We start from the raw sequence: 21,956 nt of genomic DNA on the forward strand, positions 1-21,956 counted from the left end.
ATGTGAAGAGACATTCCTGTCATCTACATACATATACACACATGGACTTCACTGTGTGTTTTTCAGTGTTTGTAAACAAAACCCAAACTGAGTTATTCTTCCATTTAGGTTTTTTTTTAAGTTATGCTTACTTTTGGTTACTACTGTATTTACATTTGAGTATAAAGACATGTTTAACTGCACCAATATAGAAAGTATTTACAATTTCAGACTGTAATTTAACATTTATCTTAGCACCATATGGGATGGGGATATACATACTGCATGACTGAGAACTATTATTTTTAACCAAATTAGCAGTATTTTTAAATGAGAACATTTCTGACAGCATTTGTATTCATGTTTTTAACCCAATATGTTGAAAAGATAACACTGAAAGTGGTTTTTTGAATTTCAACCCAGTGTTGCACTCTGTTTCAATTATTATTTGTTTAAAAAGGCAGGAAAAAAAGGTAACTTACACTAGAAGTACATCCATCACTCAAATTCAACAAAAACATCAGATGTCAAAATAGCAAGGCAGGAACAGGGATGGACACCAGAATACTATTTTCTATGCATTTAAAGATAGCATAAACTTAAGTTCAAGGTCTTGCATACCTTGACAGTGCCTTAACACACTGTACAACACTTACAGGGGCCAAGAGGCCCTTTATTTTGGCAAATTACACTGCTACTTCATTAAGCTTGGTGGGACCCCTTCTAATTGCCTGCAGTGCCCAGCAATCACTCTGGTTGCTCAACCCTCTAACCACATCCAAACAGTAACAGCAATGATGACACCCTGGAGCAACTCAACTTTTAACCTTGTATAGAGAGTAAAACTTTTGTTATGTGAAATGATGTTGTTCATTTTAATTTCAAACACTGTCATTATCTGAAAGAAAACTACGTGCTTCATACCACCATGCTCAAGAGCTGTCACTTGCTGTATATATATATATATTGAAGTATTAAGTTTTTAGTGCAAGCCCACTGTCAGGTCAACTGACATTAACTGATTTTATGCTCAAAAAGAATGCTGTCTGAAGTAATGGCAGCAACTATATATATCACCAGCTCAATTTCAACTAAATTCTAAAAAGCAAAATTTAAAAAAAAAATATCTTTTTTCAGTTTTTAAATCAATTTGGATTCTGGTAGAATCTTTAAAATTGCAAAGATCATGCTAAAATATTACTTATTGTGAAATCATACCAACAAACTTAAAAAATCAAACACAATGTAGTGCCCCTGCTGGTCTTTACTGCTTAAATAAATTCACTGATATTTTAAATGTGCATTTTGCAAGATGCTAAGTTATTTTTATAACCACATTTTTAGTTCACATGAACCTAGAAAGTTATTTGCAAATGTCTGACTGCATTAGTTGTGCAATCACTGAAGAGAAGTATTTCCCAGAATTCATCATTTGATTCAAGTTGTAAAAATCAGTTCAGCTTTTGGGAGTTTCTTCCACTCACACATCAGAATTTATCTAATGACCAATAAACATTAATAGCTTCAAAATTAATTTTTAGAAAATCTATCCATTGCACTATCCCTTGCATATATATCTACTGTAATACTAGTATTCTTCCCTCCATGTCACAATCCTGATGCAACTGTGTTCTTTATAACCCTTAAGACAGACATCACCTCTCTCCTTCGGAAAGCATGGGTGTGTGGGGCACCACAAAAACATTCTACATGTAGAAGATCCACCTGAAAGTAGGGGAATTAATTTGAGAAGATGCAAGTTCATACTAGGAAAAAAAAAACAAAACAAACAAACAAAAAAAAACCCCATGTAATGTTACCTATGCTAACCATGATTACCATTTTTCCCTTGAAAGACTTCAAAAGTTCAAGTGCTTACACAACAGGAAAGGATGAATTGAGATTAACTGAAACCAAGCATATATTGGAAAGAAAATAGTGGATGAGTTCACACAGCCCAAGTTATGGAAGCTCAGAATTTAGCACCTATTCCACAAATATTTATACAGGCAAGGAATATTACTGCTGAATCAATGCCTCTTCTCCCTACTAGTTCACCAAATAATGCATTTGTTGAAAAACATTGAAAAATAATATTGTCATGAGCAGAAACTATTCAGCCACAAAACAGGCATTGTCAGTGTCAACAGGAGACTACTAGGCAGCAAAAAGATAGCAGCTAGTGCTCTGCCAATGTGCCCGTAAGAGTTAATTCTCCAGAGGAAGAGCCTTTTAAGACTATACACAGCTCCTTTCACTCTCAAACTAGACTAGCTAGCTATTATGTACCGTAAGACTGTTCATACATGCAGTTAAATAAAGCAAATATGAAGACCTGTGGAAAAAATGAGAAAGCTAGTATGGCTACTCAGAGAACAAAACAAGGCGTCACCATGTTCTGTCCATTTTTGTCACACCTGTTGTGCAGAATGGGATGAATATAAAGCTAAAATGGGCTTTCACGAATAGCAAGCGGGTATGAATATCTGCTGTGCAAGTGCCTACAGGGCCAAACATTTGGAAGAGGACCTGACCTTCAACATGTCAGATCTTATGTTACTACTGTATTTTCAAAGCTGTCCCTTATTAAATAGGTATAATGTGAAATTTCCACAGCTAGTTGATTCATTACCTTGCACAACAAAGCCAGTTAGCTTGTAGTGAATTTTAAAAATCTGTATTATTTCAGAATACAAACCATAATTCAGTTACACTGAAAACAAAATATACGGTATTACTGAATCAAAATATTTTGGAAGGTTTTACTGAATGTAATTGGATTTTGAGCACCGACTGCCCAGGATGCCACAGTGTTATGTAATGTCTGTATGTCACAATTCTCACTGAACTCTCTTCCACTTGATCAGCTGTCTTCAGACAGTGTTTTCTGATGGTGACTGCAGTTGTGCAATTTCTATAACAAATACAACTCACTCACAGTGAGACTACAGCTCATTCAAGAAGATATGATTTGGCTAAAAAAATCCAGCTGACAGAAGAGGATGGAGCTTTAGTTTAGTTTTAATACTGAAAATATATTTTTTAAACTAAAATATATTTTCTGGAAAAAATACTTTCTGACTCTCTACAGATCATTATATACATGAAAATCTGTGTTTAAAGACTTCATTTGCACAGATAAATTAGAAAATAACACTCTTTTATACAAGGATATATTTTCATACTTACTATGTGCATTGAGCATGTTAACTTTGGAAGGTTATTTTGCAGAATAAGTAAAACTATATCATAGGGTCTACAAACTAGCTGACAAAATCGCAATGGCACAGTCCACCTTTAAAGCCAGCATTTCCTTAATGTTTCAATGTGCAAACCCAAATAAAATAAAATGCATTATAAGTTTTTCTTGGTGGTGCTTTTTTCATCTAAAGAGGAAAAGAGTAAAAATAAACTCTATTGTGTAAATACTACTTTTTTGTAGTATATTTCAACCGCAAGGGTTGTGCTACCAGCAATGAACAGGTCTGGGAGTCAGATTCACTGCAATGTCCCCGACTAGTGAAAACTGATACAAACAAGAATTGCACAGAAATTTCTTTAGTTTATGCTTTCAATTAATTGATTTGCTGCCTTAGTTTCCTTTTCAAAAGCAGGAAACTCATTACACAAACTCCTTGTTTGCTACTGCACCTTGACCTTTTTTTCACAACACTTCTAGTTACTTCTACATTTCCCTTTGTTGTCTGGTGTAATTTATGTACCTGCTTAAAGCTCCCCTGAAACTGGACCACAACAAAATTCAGTGAAGTATCAATGAAAGCAAGACAAAGCCTCTACTGTATGCCAGACAGAGCATGTATCAAAACAAGATTTAAAAGAATGGAAGTTTAGAGAAGAAAACCAAGCTCTGTTAAGTCAGCAGAGCGCACAGTACCATACAAATAACTTAAGAGCCATGAGTACAAAGTATAAAAAAAAACCCTCATTAACCTTGCCCACATCAGCTAGAACGTTGCAAAATAAGTCAGACAAAATGAAATTGACTGGAAAATGAAGTTGGCTGGAAAAAGCATGGAAACAAAGCTCGGACAAGGGCAGCTGCAACACAGGCACTTTATGAGGTACACTACCTGCATGGCAATGAGCAAAGTTAAGAGCATGCTAGAAGGTTCTCATCAGTTAGTGACACACTGGCTAATTAAGGAGGGAGAATTTATGTTCAACTGCTGCCAGTAGCAAGCAAAACCCAGAAGTTTATTTCACTACCATCTGTATCCAGGTAAAAAGGTTTCTTCTCCAAAAAGCTGTAAGTCAGGCATGCACAGGCAGAACTAGAGAAAAAACATGAAAAAACCAAACACCAGAACTGATGGATACAGTAAAAAATGGTAATGTGTCCACAATCTCATAGCAGCATAGTACTGACATCACAGGATGATCATACCACTTTGCAACTGCTTCATAAACTATAAGGAACTATGAGATCATAATGGTAACTTAAATTACTCAAACTCTGTGGACCTTTATGTAGTTTCCTAAAAAAATCACCAAAACCAAAACCCACCACCCAAAACTTACCACTTTTTAATGCGACAAAGTTATCCTAGTGCCACCTTGTACAGAATTTTTGAAGTTAAATTACCACAAATTTCAGTCCCAATTGACCTAAGTACAAATTTTCATTAAAAATGCTTTCCTGAAATTATTTACTAAAGTATTGTTAAGGAACATAAAAACTAAAGTCATTGGGGACCATGCTACATTTCAGGTGGACAGAGCATTGCGGTAGATCAGCTTAGATCTTCTCATTAACACTTTCTCTTGAACTCCCAAAGAAAACTGAAAATTTTTTAAATAAAATGACAAACTATAAACCAGGATAATCAGATAACATTTTAATTAAAAATATTAACTATTCAAATGAAAGAAAAAAGTTACCTGAAGAGGCACTTCAATTGCTGTTTCTGAATTTCTGTGTGATTGCCCCAGTGCCTCCTGTACCCTTGTAGGGCAGATGTGAACTGCAGAGCGCTACCTGGTCCAAGAAAGGGCTCTCCATCACTGACAAGGCAGAGGTCTCCACTTCCTATTCTACCCTAGGCTCTTCTTCTTCTTCAGCCATGGGCTCCCAAGCTGTTGCTGCCACCTTCCCTTGTTCAGCCCACCAGTACACCCTCCCCCCACCTCTGAAGGCCGCTCTCCCTCTCCTTCACAATGCTTGGGAGGTCTAGAAGGGAGAGAAATTCCTCCTTGTCCTCCTCCCCCCTTCTTAAGGGAGCATAATCCAGCCGTGAGAAAAACAGGAACAGAATCAAGAGCAAATGCTGTCCTCCACACTGAGACAGACCAAACGCCCATCCACATCTACATCCCACCTCCAACAGCAGGAACCTTGTGAGGACACATGAACAAAACAAAACCTACTGTTTCCTTCTCTTTTATGTTCTCTCTCCATCTGCCAGCTGGCCTTGACTTGCACACTTCCTGAAACCATGTCTCCAGTGGTACTACCTCCTGATCAATCCCATGGCAAAGACTTAATGATAAGACACTAACCTTATTTTGTTTGTTTTACACTTGTTATCTGATAATGTTCTCTGATGTCCCTTTGATCTGGTATTGAGGGAAATTAATCATTCCCTATTAACTTCCCTCAAGTTATTTATGATTTTTTAGACCTCAGCAATGTTCTTCTGATCCTGTCCCTCTCTCTCTTTCCGCTCTCTCCACCTGAAAAGCCCTATTCTATTCAATCATGCCACTTAAGGAAGCTTGTCATATCACCTACTTTTTTTTGCACCTACACTAATTCTACCAGATACTTCCTAAGGAGGTTCATCAGAACATGCTATTTAACTTCTGGATGCAGCATGTGTCCATCCTGACATAATCATATCTTTTTTTGTTTCCCTATGTATGCCCACTAAATCCCAATACAAAAATGACTTTTTGGATCTAAACTAAGCATTTATCTGACCACTTATAAAATCCTCTGACATTTCCGATATTTACAGTGTCTCTAAGATACTCAGTATCTTCCTATGTAGTTGCCATGCTAATTCCGAATTCCTCATTATGTATATAAAGTTATGGCTGTTTTCCATCATGATTTACACTTCAGGGCACTGAATTTTATTTGCCATATATTCAATTCAGTCAACCAATACCACAGGATTCTTCTGCAACTCTTCACGCTCCATGTTCATTTTTACGACACTGAAAATCATCAGTCAAACTTTTTCAACTCATTCTTCTTTTTCAGATAACTTTATGAGTATGTTGAAAAAACACGGGTCATGTCAGAAATCTCACTAGGACACTACTGGCAAAATAAAAAAAACAAACCCTGACTGTTTATTCTGCTCTTTATTTTCTACCTTTAAGTTAGACAGTAATCAAAGAACCTTCTAAATTAACTTAGGTTCTTCAGAAGTCTTTGATGAGGGACATTATTACACTAATTTTAGAAATCCTAGCAGACTCATCAATATCGATATTGCTTACCTCCTACTCAATAATTCCTTCAAAGAACTCGTATTTGTGAGCTACACTTCTCCCTAAGAAAGAAATGTTAACTCTTTGCCCACCAATAGTCTGTTCTTTACTGTGTTTTCTCTCAATATGTCCGTTACAAACTCAAGCTTGCAGATCTGTAGATCAGCACTTAGTCTTGACCTTTTTTCTTTAAAAGTGGCATCACACTTGCCATCTTCCATAACTTGCATGCTGAGGTAATTTTAAACACAGAACGCAGATCTTGACCTCTGTCTGACAATTTCAAGTGGTTGTTCTAAATAGAAGGACTTAAACATGTAAAGGATCTTGCAGGAAAATTACATACACACTAATTTGGAAAGCAATGCAAATGTCTGGTGGAAAAAAGAAGATTACTGAACTTTCTTCAGTTTGAATTCTGTAGTCTGACAATGTATCATTATGTTTAACGGACAACAAGTGATACATAAGGCAGCAAGTGAAAACATGCTGAAAAAGGATCTCAGGAGTTAGTGGGTACTTAACTAAGATCTCTCTTGAGCAGTGAGGTTGACATAGCGTGGATTATACAGAAGAGAAGCTTTGACTAAGAAGCCATACTTAGTGAACTGCTGCAAGGAGGGAACCTACCACAGAGGAACTTCAGGGACCATGAACAAACAAGAAATTACTGCCTGACAAACTGATTAAGATTTTTGACAGAAGGGAATAATTTGCATGACCACAATTTTAAGTATCCAGATCTCACTCCAGTAAATGCCTTCTCCTCTTCCTTAGGCTATAGTCTGCCTTTTTTTTAAAGCCAAAAGGGTAATACCTCAATCTTCTCAATGCTGAAGGAGAGAGTGTGGAATAGGTTATACCTTACAGCTGACAGTTCAGCAATTTCATACTTAAGCTGCTTTTGAACACTTGGGTGAATATAATTTATTTCTAACATTTCCCTGTATCTGTTTCATCCCTTTATTCTGTAAGTCTTACGGCTGACAAATTCGAGACAGGGCCATGAAGATGTTAGCTGCAGAGTAAGGAAATATCCCTAAGCTCCATATGAGCAATTATTGTGGAGCTATCACTACTGCGGCTTTGGTCTATGAAGCAACTATAACCCACTATGTTATATCTGACTTGACCTCTTACACTCTTATATCTCCTATCACTTGGAAATCAGATTTCTAGTGACTGTTCTTGAAATGATGCTAATGCTCCAATGTTTAACAGGATTCACAATATGCCTACAATACTAAATTCAAGATTCAATACAAACTTCTCCAATTATACCAGTTTGCTTACTATGTGTAGCCTATTCAATAATTGCAACTCCAGATCAAATATATCTATTTTAATATAAACATTTCTCTTCCATGTAACAAATGCTTTGGTTTCATAATTTAACATAATTTTTCAATTATTTTTTTATTTCTGTATGCCTTGGTGAAACATTTCACTGTGTGTGATGCCAGCTAAAAATCTTTTCTCCAAAGATTAAAGGAAAAAGGGAAAATGCAAGATGAAGCTGAAAACACTCTTATTTTGGAAAGAGATGGGAAGTCCTGTTATCCGACACTGTAAATATCCCCAGCAAAAAGTGTAATTTATAGTACCTTAGAAGAAAAACTGTTATTAAATTTCTGAAGGTGGGACTGCAAATGTGAGTATCCATTAACCATCTCAAATATAGACGAACCTTATATACAAGACAGATACACCACATATGTATATAGCATGACACAACTGTTAAAACTGTATGCATCAGGTCTCTCTGAATGTGTTAGGTTTTAAAGTCCAATCTGCAAGCACACAGTTTACCATGAAACAGTGAACTTGTGTCAGTTACAAAAAAACCTCCTAGCACCTTCTGTGCTCTACAATGAGGATCATTAAACACTGATAATCAGAGACAGCTGATAAGAATAAAGTAGATTTTCAAGGTTAAATTTCAAGAAATGGTAGCTAAGCAGATTTTATGTCCATAAAATGGGGTTTTCTGAGTTAAAAGACAATGTGATCACCTACTTAACTAATCAAGGAGATGTCTGATAAAAGCAGCCACACATTCCAAAAGACAGAATTGCTCAGTGGCCATTTCAAAGCAAATCTTAAAATTCAGGCAAGGGGGATAAAGAGTACCAATATTATCTGAAATCTTAGGTCACTACAAGTGTAAAGTTCTAAAAAAATGGATGTAATTCACCCACTAGTATACCTGATATAAAGAATCAGCACTCTTTTTCTGGGTTTTGGTTTGGTTTGGTTTGGGTTTTTTAACTCTTATGGCTTATAGATCTCAAAACGCTACTTCCATACAAGGTTGACATAGAGTTCATGTCCAAAAAATGTAAGAGTGTCAAAACACCGCAAGCCAGTTAGTTCCTGGAACATTCTGAAAGCCAATCTTTTTTTTTTTTTTTAATAAACAAACATATGCTAACAAACTCCAAGTGGAAGCAGTACATTTTTTTAAATTCCCTGTTTTCAATGAAACAAACAAGCTACTGTAACTTTTAAGTTGATAACTTGTCAGTCTGCTATTCCTGCTACAGATTTGTATAATAGTAATAAAAAGATATTATAGTAAATTATAATTGCAGATAAAATGCAACTTAATCATATTTAATTATACAATCACAGTGATAAGTATTAAGTTACACTCAGTAATAAGTAATAAGATACAAGCTTTCACATATTCCCACCAATATATCATGACAGAAACAACATGAAAAACAGGCTCAATGGCATTTTCTTCTTTAGCACACTTTTTAACTTATCAAAATCCTCAAAATACCTTAGCACTTCCTTTTTTATTTAGTCAAAATCCATTCCAATCCAACATAACAGTATTGCAAGGATTATTATCCTGCTGTCTAAATAGCAGAAGAAACCCACAAACACCATCCACATCAAAAATAAACCACTCTTTAGACCTGCACTGGACATAATAACTAGCTCTCGCACTGAAGATAATAACTAGCTCTCTAAAACTCTGTATTTTAAACCTGAATTCCTTAAACAAACAAAACAGCAACCAAAAAACCTACAGAAAATTATTAAAACTAAAACCTTTATATGAGGACAATGATCTGCCAAAAACCCCACACTCCACAAAACAAAAAAGTGTAAAAAAACTCCATGCATAAGCAGCTCACGATTTTCTGAGAACAAGAGTTTAACCACTGCCTCGTTTCTTTACATGTACATTTAGGTCATTAAAATTTTTCTCAAAAAAATCCAAGAAATCTACATCAGTTCTAGTGACAGTCTTCCTATTTTGTTATTGATACATGTAGACACAATACAGAGGACATTAAATAAACTGGAAAACTATATGTAGAATGTAATTTTAAGTGTACTATATGGAAGAGAGAACATTTTGCCCACAGAGCACCACATATAATAAAAATGGCTTTCTTAACCAAGGTAATATGCATTACTCAATTTACTGTAAAATCCAAGTGCTCAAAGAGCATGGAAATCAAGCATGTTGTTAATTCTTTTGCTGCTTCTTGAGTATTTGAAGTTAAGTTACATGTACCTATTTCCCCCAGATTTTATATATGCCATCCTTGACAGAAAAATACTTGTTTTTTACAGGAACCAGGCAGGAGAGGGACAAAATGTGTTTTACATTTACATACACATAGCATAGCTCATTTGGACTGCTTTTTGTCTCTTTATGAATTTCACAGGTTTTGAATTAAAACAAAACTATGTTGTTTCTTTTCTAAATTTGTCCATAGTCTGTTTTATGCAGTCGCTGTTACTATCTACATCTAGAAGCCATTGTTCTTCATTTATGGGCCGACATCACCATTCCACCAACAGTGGAAAACTGCGTATTTGTTGATCTAGAAAGAACATTTTATGGTACCAAACTGCTGTATTTCATCTGACAGTAAGCTAATAGTTAAAACTGAATTTTTGAAGTTAGTCATAACACTCTGAGGGATTTCTTTTGTTTGAATAGTTAATCCCTAGGACAACACAAATTAAAAACCAAAGTGGACACTGTTTTACTAATCATTTTGGACTCGCATTATCATTTATCTTTACATATCACATTGTTTTCTTATCAGCAAATAGACACTTTTAACTTTTAAACATGAAATTTAGCTTTAAACATGAAGCATTCAGATACCGTTCTTATATAGGTCACTAACAGTTTATAATAAATACATATGCAAGATGAGCTCATGTTAAGCTTTTGATTCCAGTATGATTACCTTATATTTCTGAAATGGAGTGATTATAAAGATGAGGCACTTGCACAACATTTTAACACTACTACTTTATAAAATCAATTTCTTTAAAGATTGTCTTTAAAATGCCCTTCCTAACTATTGTCATTCACAACCAATAAAGAATATGAGGCAAAAGAGGAGACACAACAAACACATTAACAGTCCAGAGAAACACTGTGAGATGTTTCTGCACTAGCCCACTGATCAAAATTCACAGTGCAAGAACCGCGGTATCTGCTATAGAACCACAGCTTATTTTCCCCACTACTGTTCCCCTGTCCCACTAATATTTGGGATTTTATTTGGTAGGATGGGCTGCTAGGGTGTTGTGATGTTTATATTCTCACAAAGGATCATTTTTTCCAAAACATTTGGAGTTTTAACTGCTTATATGGTAGCCAAAGGGCTTTCAATCTCCACTGCTCTGGTTCTTCTCATCACCTTTTCTTGTAATTATCCCTAATTATGGCACTGGAACCATACAAAACATGCAGTTTCTTTCAGTGGAATAAAGTCATGGCATACTTTCTCCAAAAGGTTGCAAAACTAAAGTATCTCCAGACTGAAGAGAATCCTGCAATGATCACCATCTAATTTCACCCATAGATTCCAATATCATTCCTGTATCATCTTTCAGGTTCAAGTCATGTCAAAGCTAGGTTTCGACCCTTTCCAAACACATCTGAAACAAACAAGGGAAAGAAACAGCTTCTTCGTTCAGATGCAGGAGTAAGCACACCTGAGGAACACAGATGATTAAGATTTCTTTGTAGAATATGGATTTTTTTTTTTTTTAAATCGGAACATTCTCCTCCCCCACCATCCCCACAATGAAAATAAACATATTTGAGTTGGAGGTTTTTTAGGATAAATTCCTTAGATCTAAAATGGCATTACAGAAGAGAATGAATCTGACATCTACTCTGAATATGCTTATAAGCACTCATTTGTGGAGTATGATAGAACCACTTTCCATTTGGTGGTCTGCAGGAAGTAGGGACGGAGACCTGTTCTACAACCCAGACTAATGCCGTAGAGACCAGCTTATAATACAGCTGGTCTGTCTCTAGGTCAGTGGAAATTTAATTATCTACTTAAAAAACCTAAAGAACTGTATGGGGACAAAGAAGGGTAAAAAAGACATTTTCACTATGAGGAAGATCATCTCTTCTACTCTTCCCTCCCTTATTTTAGGCTGCAGTAACAGCGAGAGAATGAGAGTTACTGACAATTTTTTTATAATATTATCTTAAGAAAACCAGTATGAATGACAGAACTAGTTTTCAGATACATAACTAAGCAAACAAATTTTTTTTCCACAGCTGCTAATGCCAACCACGGTTTCAAGTAGCTGGTGTAAAAGACTACAATTTCATCTCAATTTAGGCAGCAGAGGCATCTTCATTTTACACTGCAATGCAAGGATTAAATGTATCTGAAAAAACTGTGCTTCTTTCAAGTGTTGTAACTAGTGACAGTATTTCAGAACACAAGAAAACTTTTCTTCTTACAGTGAACATAGAAGTCACAACCTACATGCTGAAGGAAAAGAAAGTTCAGTTCAAAGTATTTTGAATTGCTATATTCATGAGATTACCGTATTTTTTAAAAAAAAAAGATTAGTTATAAAGGTACAGTAAGTCTGTGTTATCAAGACTGGAAAGCAAGGAGATGGGCATACAAATGTTGTTGAGTATTTAGAATATGCCTACCCTATACAGGAGTAAATGCAGAGATACCAAGAATTTCTGAGCCATATTAACTGACGTACCAAAAGCAGCCTGGTTTTGCTGGCTGTTGACAAAAGCATCAGGATTTGTCAGGTTAGGAAGAGCACTATATTCGCGCAGCTATAATGCTTGTGAAATTCTGCCTTGTTCAGTGTCACGGATCACATGGATGTAGCTGTGTATGTATCTTCCCACTGAACAAAATCCATCTAAATTCCAGCTGAGCCTAGTGTTTTCTCTGGATAGGTGGCTCTGAAGGCCTACATCTAGCCAGTAAACACCAGATGGGACAGATCTGGGACAGATATTAAGTATGAATTTAGGCTTTGGGAGAGGCTGGAGAACTTGTGGCCTTATTTTTAAATTAACTTTTCCTTCTGGGATGTTCAATATTGTAATTATAGTAAACCCCACAATTTTTAAACTTACCTTAAAACACTGAAAACCTCCAGTCTTTCCTATGTTTTCAAGAGCTGAACAATACTTGCTTTGTTAAACCATGTCAGCAGATAGGACTTCCTGCTGGAAGTGCTAAAATAATAGTACTTATCACGACACACCAGAAAAGAAGCTATGAGAACTGGAAACTGTTTCTAAAAAACTGTTCTGAAATCTTCCAATTTTCAACTTAAAAAAATAAAAATAAAAAACTTATTTATGAAGTAGATTTGACAGTTTTCCCTTACACATCCTGGAAAAGGACTTCTGTAGGAATATAAAAGCACACAAAATTTGTTGAGCAACTACCAGTCCTTGACACAAAAGGCAGCAAGAGAAACACTGATGCACACAGGCACCTAGCTTGCAATACCTTCATATTAGATGCCTCGGTTTCCAGTTTTGTTAGGTGATTTGAGTTATCCTCTAGCTCTTGCCGAAGGTTGGAGTTCTCCATCTTTAGTGCCTCAACTTGTTTTAACAATTGATCATATGAAGCTGCAGCCATCCTGGGCTACCCTCAGCCCTAAAAAAGTAAGAAAAATAGTGAATTTAAACATTTTAGAAAAAAAACCACTGAATTTATTTAAGTATGAAACTTTCTTTTCCATTTACCACTCAACTTTCTAAACATTTAATTTAAATCCAGTAATCTGAACTATTAATTCCTAGAACTAATGCCAGTTCAAAGATTTTTTTCAGTGGGTTTCCATTTGATACACGTGATTAAGCACATGAAAGAAGTTCATTAGCAATTACATTAGGTATTAGGGAAAGCCAGAATACCTGAAAAAAAATCATAGTATCATTCAAAAGCATCCTTACTATTCACATTTCAATTCTAACACCGAGAAACTCTGTAGATAGACCATATTTAATAATTTTTTGATAGACAACAAGCACTGTCAACAATATCTTAAAAAATGCTAAATGCCTACTTATTTTATGAAATGAAAGATAATAACAAATATTCAAAATTCCTAGGAACACCACACACTAAAGGAGATGTTTTATGAAAGGCAAACAGTAAATAATATAGAGTTTTAACAGAAAAAAAGCATCAAATGCAGTAGTAATCAAGCCTTTCGTAAAAATATCCTTCAAGGCATAAAGATTAAAACAAATGTACTTACAAAATTCCAACACAAGAAGCAGTCATATTGCACAGTAGAATAAAAAGATAAAAGTCTATTCTTGCTATCAGGATATTCCATATTATTTTAGGTAATATTTTAACACCAGTCCTAGAACACATCACAATTATTCAACTATTACAAAGGAGAAAGAAACAAATACCCCAATTTAAAATACAAAATTAAAATCGTTTCCTGCTTTCCAAACAAAAAGCAGAGTTGTTCATCTAACAATGTAAGTTAACTAAAACATAGGTAACCATGTTTGAAGCCCTTTACAGTTGAAGGTCTCAATTTCTTACTCATCAGTTGCCCAAGAGAATAAAAGGAAGCCTAGTACTCCATACATGTACAAGTTACCCTTCCAATGTCATCATAGGAATTTCCTAAGTATGTGGCCTGTAGCTCAAAGGAAAAAAAAAGGCTTACAGGACAACATTTCTTTTCATCACTACTACAATACTTTGAAAAAGGTGAAACAATTAAAAGCTCTTATTTAGCATTTTCTGTGTATTCTCTCACTGGGCCTTCGACCATACTGCTTGTATAACTCCTTATGTAATCAATTTTGCTCTTCCAGATTACTCAACTGAATTATCCAGCCTACTAAAACCAGGTTAAATTATTCAAAAAGGTTTTAGCTGCCCAATAAAAATTTTGAAAATAGTTTTAATCTTTCTCATTTTAAACTCAACAAAACATAAAGAAGAACATATACTACTGAAGACAGGAACAACAATGAAAGCTGTAGTGCATTTGATATGACTAATTTATTTCCTTTTCAAAAAGCAAGTCTTCACAATCTAAGCACCTGTCATCATCAAAGATGGGAAAAGGAACAATCCTTCCACTTATGGAATTGTGATTTCCAAGACACTATTAGTAAGCTGCAGAAAAAAAATCCCTAACAAGTTTCTTTTTAAAAATCTGGTCATGCTTTATTGGAGACCTCATTTTTAGCGAAATGAAGATAATCTGAAACATCTACTCTATTATGTAAATTCTGTGCTTTTACCATCAGGGTGTTTTAACCTAAAAGGTGGAGAGCTGTCAAACAGAGCTGCAAAAAAAAAACCCAAACCAAACCAAAACCAATAAAGGGCAGACTATTTCTGTTCCATTTCATATATGTTTTTATCTAATAAGTAACAGTTTCCATGCTTATTAATAAAACCAACAGCTGTAGTTCACATTTCTTTTCAGAACTTACACTGCATGGTCAATTCTGCACAGTCCATAGAAAGGTAGATAGAATTGGAAAGATTTTTCACATTAGTTGTCATGAATTAGTATTGCATTGTAATGTTGATAGAATCTGTTGGTTTAGACTCAAGTATATCACCCATTTATTCATTTACATCTAATTTACAGAAGCTGCTGTATGCCACGTATTTGATATGTATTTTGATTCTAGCTAGAATATCTTTTTCACCTATTATTTTAATTCATTATTAGTATGAAAGGACAGATAATGATAATATTGGTTTTCTATTTTCTGTCCACATCAAGGAATTCTCACTCATTAATTTGGAACTTAAAACGATTAGCCACATTAACCACGTACATACACACAATGAAGAAAATTGAGAAAACTGAATGAGAGAAGGAGCTACAGTAGGAAGACAGCAACTGAATAGCTGATACTTTAAAGGCAAAATAAGCTTAAATGTACTTATGGTAAATGAGTATGAGTAAGAATCCAGTTTCTGAAGGGGAGATTTGGTTTGTCTTCTTCTCCCCCTCCTAAGGTCCTAAGCTTCCTTTTCTGTATTTTATTTTCATAACATGGAAGTAGGACATCACCACTACAAGACAGTATTCCGCCTCAGACTAAGAATCACTTCCTGATTTATTCAAATGTCAAACTTTACTCTCTGGGTTTTCAGGTAAGCTGAAAGTAGCTGATTACCACAAACTAGGAAATTCAAAACGTCTTAATTTTTTTGTTAAATAGATGCTCAAATGCACAATAAATGACACTGCCACAGGCAGAAAATCACTCCTGTCAATTTGGCATACAGCAGGAGCCATGCTGCTCAACTGCAGCTCTGCTAGCTGCTGAGGTGCTTGCCGGAAAGACACCCACACCATCAGGAATCACAGCAATGCCTGGCGGCTGCTCTCCACTACCAGGGCATTCATACTGGCACCTCAGAACATGGCAAGGATTTTACAGAGAATCTCCTGGAGGGGAGGAGATGCAGGAAGCATATATTTTATCTTTTGGGAGCACGGTGAGGCTCGGGCAAAGGGTGTTTGCAGTCAGTATACCCACACTGAAAACTGGACTGAAAGCAGCCAGTCTCATGTTAGCAACACACGGCGAGCCACCTAGGCATCTCCTTCCAGCAATGCCTGCCACCCCACTGGCTGAGGCATCTGGACTTCATGGGGGCACAGAGATGCATATCTATCTCCCTAGCCCTCCAAAATAATTCTCCTTTTTCCTTCACCTGTAAAGGAAGGACTATCATGCATTTGAGAAGAACAGTAAACTACTTTTTAGAAATAACGGACCTCACCTACCCCAACTGCACCAAGGTGTCTGATACAGTGCCACATGCAAAACCAGGCACAGTTAAAAATAGATTACAAGAGTAATGAGTAGCTCAAACACCAGATGACACTGGGCAGTGCTGATGGGCAAATTGTGGGGCTGGAGGTAGGTTGTTAGAAAAGTCTCCCAAAACCAGTCTGCAATATGTATTTTTAAATGCTTCACTATTGGCCTTGGCACAAGAAGTGGCATCAAAACTTGCTCTCACAAATTTGAGAGGCTTCACAAGGTCAGAGTACTACACGTAATAGACAAGGAATTTGATGAACTGAGAAATGGAGCAGTAGAAACAGGGTGGAAATAAATAGCATAACAATGCAAGGTCAATCAGGTAGGAATCTTGTCACCTGGAAGCAGTGAATGGGGAGTACAACTTGAACCTCTTGGCAGCCAGCCTGCAGGGCACCCGGGCACTAAGACGAGACTGGCACAATGAAGAAAACATGATCCCCAGAGTTATCAAGTCACTTTACAAAGACATGGGTAAGTAAAGTGAATTTAAATGGGTGCAGAGAAAGACACTAAGTGATGAGGAGACTAGAGGGTCTCTCATATGAGAAGAGACTAGACAAGCAAGCCTTTGCTGTTTCAGGTTGGAACGACACAGCTACACTTTGTTATTAGGCAAGGGAAAACGCTCAAGATGAAGAAATGTATTTGTGCTAAAACACAACACTGACACAGAACAAACGAGCATAAATTGGTCATTTATCAACACAGGCTGGCAATATCCATTAGTAAATTCAGCAATATCCTTGCCTAGCTCACTGCACAGGAAGGAACTGGACTTAAGAGGCTCAGAAATACAATCTTGCATTTCTAAACCTCAATACAGTAGAATACTGTAATTATTTTCATATCTCTAAGATATTTTTATCTTTTTCTCCTGAAATAATTAAATGCCAAAGCATTTCACAAAAGACACCATTATTTAAAATGGGGGAAACAGACACAGGTAATGACCACAAAGCAGGTTACATTTCTGATGCTGAACACTGATCCTGAACACCGTGACACCTCTCAGACACTTAGTTTGTAGAGTGAAATCACAAGGCTCCATTACACACAAGCTGTTCCGTGCATACTGAGCTAACACCCTCAAAATTAAAATATACCTCTCTTCTGGAAATAGGTTTTTACCAATATCTTCAAACTAGACACATAGGATCAGAGTTCAGGTCCCAAAACTAATGCTTTGATTTATGCTCTAAATTATCTGAGTACATAAAAATTATTTTAAAAACCCCTTTAAACACAGAATTGGTGGTATCAGTAGAAAGTGACCATATTGCTACATCACCTGCTTGTAATTTCTCCGGGGTCAAAACACTGTCCTTGGGGAAACAGTCAAACTCTGGACCCTCTTGGCGAGACACGGTTCACATACATTCACAGAAGAACGAGTAACCAGTCCAAAGGAAAGAAAGGAATAGTTCTCACATGGCCCACTAGCCTGAAGCTGTACCACTGCACATGCACACACAAACATACTCAAGATTACTGAGGCCTGTATCAGGTGAATCAAGAACAAATTAACTCTTCCCCCCCCCCCCCCCCCCCCCCCAAAACCATTACAGTGGGGAAGAGTGGAGGGGGAGAGAAAAGGAAGAACTCTGGCCTCCTACACCCATTTCACATTTTACCCGGTCCAAGGGAAAATGCATGCCACATGCAACACAATCCACCTTCGCTAGTTCATTATTATGTTTCAGTCAAGCCTCCTTCTGCACTCTGCCTCTTTGCAGAGTGATCATCATTCAAAGGGAACAATAGAGATAAGCCCTCTCCCTACATTTACTCCAAGAAATAACCCTCTTGGAGTACAGGAACTTTAAATCCCTCATTGTAAGAAGCACCTAAAATCTAGGTATCCTACTCCCTGACCCATATTTCTCATCATTAAGAGGTTTCTTCTCCATCTCCTAGCAAAGTAAGATGAAATTATGACAAGAAATGTCATGCTTTACTGAATCAGCACTTTGCATGAATACACACATCAAAGAAGATTTTCAAGCTGCATATAACTTTCAAACACTAAAATAAAAATTAATGAGAAGCTTACATTTATACAAACACACTTTTAAGATTCAGATATACATTTTTCTATATTAAGAAAACTATACCAGTAACAAGTGCCCAAAAATCAAGAATTTAGATGCAATCTTTTCAGTCTCAAATCCCGAGATAGGAAAACACCACAGTATTTGAAAAACTATGAATTTTTACTTATCAGAGCCTTTTCCTTTGAAATCAATAAGCATCCAATACTCAACATGCCCTAAGGAGGTTTAACAACCAGGGGATCAGGCCTAGTCAGCATGGGTTTATGAAAGGCAGGTCCTGCCTGACAAACCTGATCTCCTTCTATGACAAACTGACCCAACTATTGGACAAGGGAAAAGCTGTCGATATTACCTAACTGGATTTTCAAAAAGCATTTGACACAGTTCCCCATAGAATTCTCAGAGAAAAACTGGCTCTCCATGGCCTGGATGACCAAAAGGTCTGGTGGGTCAAGCACTGGCTGGATGGACGGTCCCAGAGAGTGGTGGTCAGTGGAGCTAAATCCAGCTGGCGGCCGGTCACAAGTGGTGTTCCTCAGGGCTCGGTGTTGGGACCATTTCTGTTCAACATCTTTATTGATGATCTTGATAAGGACATAGGGTGTATCATCGGTAAGTTCGCAGATGACACCAAGGTAAGCGGGAGTGTCAATCTGCATGAGGACAGGGAGGCTCTACAGAGAGACTTGGATAGATTGGATCCGTGGACCAACATTAACAGGATGAGCTTCAACAAAGCCAAGTGCCAGGTCCTGCACTTGGGCCACAACAACCCCCTGCATGGCTACAGGCTTGGGGAGGTGTGGCTGGAGAGCTGTCTGGGAGAGAAGGATCTGGGGGTTTGAACTGACAAGCAGCTGAACATGATCCAGCAGTGTGGCCAAGAAAGCCAGCGGCATCCTGGCTTGTATCAGAAATAGTGTGACCAGCAGAAGGAGGGAGGTGATAGTGCCCCTGTACCCTGCACTGGTGAGGCCACACCTGGAGTACTGTGTCCAGTTTTGGGCACCTCAATACGAGAGAGATATCGAGGTGCTGGAGCGAGTGCAGAGGAGGGCAACGAAGCTGGTGAAGGGTCTGGAGAATAAATCCTATGAGGAGAGATTAAAGGAGCTGGGACTGTTTAATGTGAGGAGGAGAAGGCTGAGGGGAGACCTCATCACTCTGTGCAGCTACCTGAAAGGACATTGTAGAGAGGTTGGTGCTGGTCTCTTCTCACAGGTGATTAGTGACAGAACAAGGGGGAATGGCTTTAAACTGCAACAGGGGAGGTTCAGACTGGACATAAGGAAAAAACTTTTCACAGCAAGAGTGGTCAGAGTGGAATAGGCTGCCCAGGGAGGGGGTGGAGTCACCAGCCCTGGATGTGTTTAAGGGTCGTTTAGATGAGATGTTGGGGGATATGGTGTAGGGGAGAACTTTGTAGAGTAGGGCTGATGGTTGGACTTGATGACCCCAGGGGTCTTTTCCAACCTGAATGATTCTGTGATACTTAAGAACCCAACAATTTGTGATATTATATCTCCTTATGAAAATATTTTAATTCCCATTACAATTTTTTCATCTGTAAAAGCTATTACTGTTACCACGCATCCTATTTTTAATCAAGCAAATTTTGTATAATAAATTAGTCTTAGTTTTTTCATAACAGAGGCTAAGAATAATCTAAGATATAAAACCTTTTTGTGTTTTTTTCAACCATAGAGACAGAGACCTGGCAGTATCTAATAACATCAACCTATTTGTTTCAGTTTTAGCAATCTTCATTGGAGATTATTCTGGCACCCACTGTAATTGCCTGACGGTGATTTTTTTTTTGTTAGCAAGGAAGTTGTACAGCTACTTCAGATGTTAAAATCAGTGAAAAAAGGCAAAATTACTTTCTAAACTAATAAGGCACAATACAAAAAACACTGATGTCAACCAAGGCAACTCAAACAAGTTCATGTAACTGATGAAATTTGTTGATAGTAAATCAGATGCTGAACTCTCCAATAAGCAAACAGAATTCAGCCTTCTACTACCACCACCAGTAAGCAGATGCTCAACATTTTTCACAATGTATTTTACTTTCTTAATACAACAACTTGTAATCACTGTGTCTAAAGTTCATGAATATATCATAAGGAATCCCGGAGCTTCCCAGAATGCACTGATGACAACGTCCTCCTCCAAGTGATAGTGGAGCCAATGAGGAGAGGTGCTATAATGGACACGGAAGGGCTGGTGGAGTATGTGAAACCCAAGGGCAGCCTTGGCTGCAGTGACCATCAAATGATGGAGTTCCAAGATCCTTAAGACAGCAAGGGGGTGCACAGCATGTTCACTGCCCTAGAATTCCGGAGAGCAGACTCTGGCCTCTCAAGGGATCTGTCTGGCAAAGTAGTATGGGATAAAGCCCTGGAGGGAAGAGGGGGCCAAGACAGCTGGTTGTTATCCAAGGATCACCTTCTCCAAGCTCAGGAGCCATGCATCCTGATGAAGAGAAGTCGGGTAAGAACACCAGAAGGCCTGCATGGATGATCAAGGAGCTCCTGGATAAGCTCAAGCATAAAAAGAAAGCCTACAGAGGGTGGAAAAAATGACAGGTAGCCTGGGAGGAATACAGAAACAGTTCAGGTAGTGCCAAGGATCAGGTTAAGAAGGCTAAAGCCCAAATAGAATGAAATTTGTCCAGTGACATCAAGGGCAACAAAAAAAGCTACTGTTGATATGTCAGTGATAAAAGGAAGACTAGGGAAAATGTGGGCCCTCTCCAGAAGGACCTGGGAGACATGGTTACCTGGGATATGGAGATGGCTGAGGTATTCAATGACTTTTTTGCTTCAGTCTTCACCATCAAGCACTCCAGCCACACCACCCAAGACACAGAAGGCAAAGAAAGGGACTGGGAGAATGAAGAACCACCCACTGTAGGAGAAGATCTGGTTCAAGACCATCTAAGTAACCTGAAAGTGCACAAGTCCATGGGACCTGATGAGATGTATCTGTGGGTCCTGAGAGAACTGGTCAATGAAGTGGCTAAGCTACTATCTATCACATTTGAGAAGCTGTGGCAGTCTGGTGAAGACCCTTCTGGCTGGAAAAGGGGTAACACAGTCCCCATTTTTAAAAGGGGAAAAAAAAGGAAGACCCGGGGAACTACAGGCCAGCCAGTCTCACTTCTGTGCCCAGCAAGATCATGGAGCAGATCCTCCTGGAAACTATGCTAATGCACATGGAAAACAAGGTGATTGGTGACAGCCATCATCATGACTTCATGAAGGGAAAACCATGACTGACAAATCTGATGGCCTTCTATGACGAGGTTACAGTGCTGGTGGCTAAGGGAAGAGCAACTGACAACATCTACCTGGACTTGT

At 37.6% G+C, this 21,956-nt stretch overlaps 1 protein-coding gene across 2 annotated transcripts in view; it reads right to left on the reverse strand.

Moving 5' to 3' along the window:
- APC (APC regulator of Wnt signaling pathway) overlaps window positions 1-21,956 on the reverse strand; it is an 80,535-nt gene that overhangs the window by 52,195 nt on the left and 6,384 nt on the right. For both annotated transcript variants that reach the window (XM_074932424.1, XM_074932423.1), the window contains exon 2: window positions 13,215-13,367. In XM_074932424.1, the coding sequence (XP_074788525.1) occupies window positions 13,215-13,349 (135 nt within the window). In that variant the 5' untranslated portion in view covers window positions 13,350-13,367. The remainder of the gene's footprint in view (window positions 1-13,214; window positions 13,368-21,956) is intronic.

The sequence above is a fragment of the Athene noctua genome, chromosome Z, assembly GCF_965140245.1.
Source record: "Athene noctua chromosome Z, bAthNoc1.hap1.1, whole genome shotgun sequence".
Classification (NCBI taxonomy): Eukaryota; Metazoa; Chordata; class Aves; order Strigiformes; family Strigidae; genus Athene; species Athene noctua.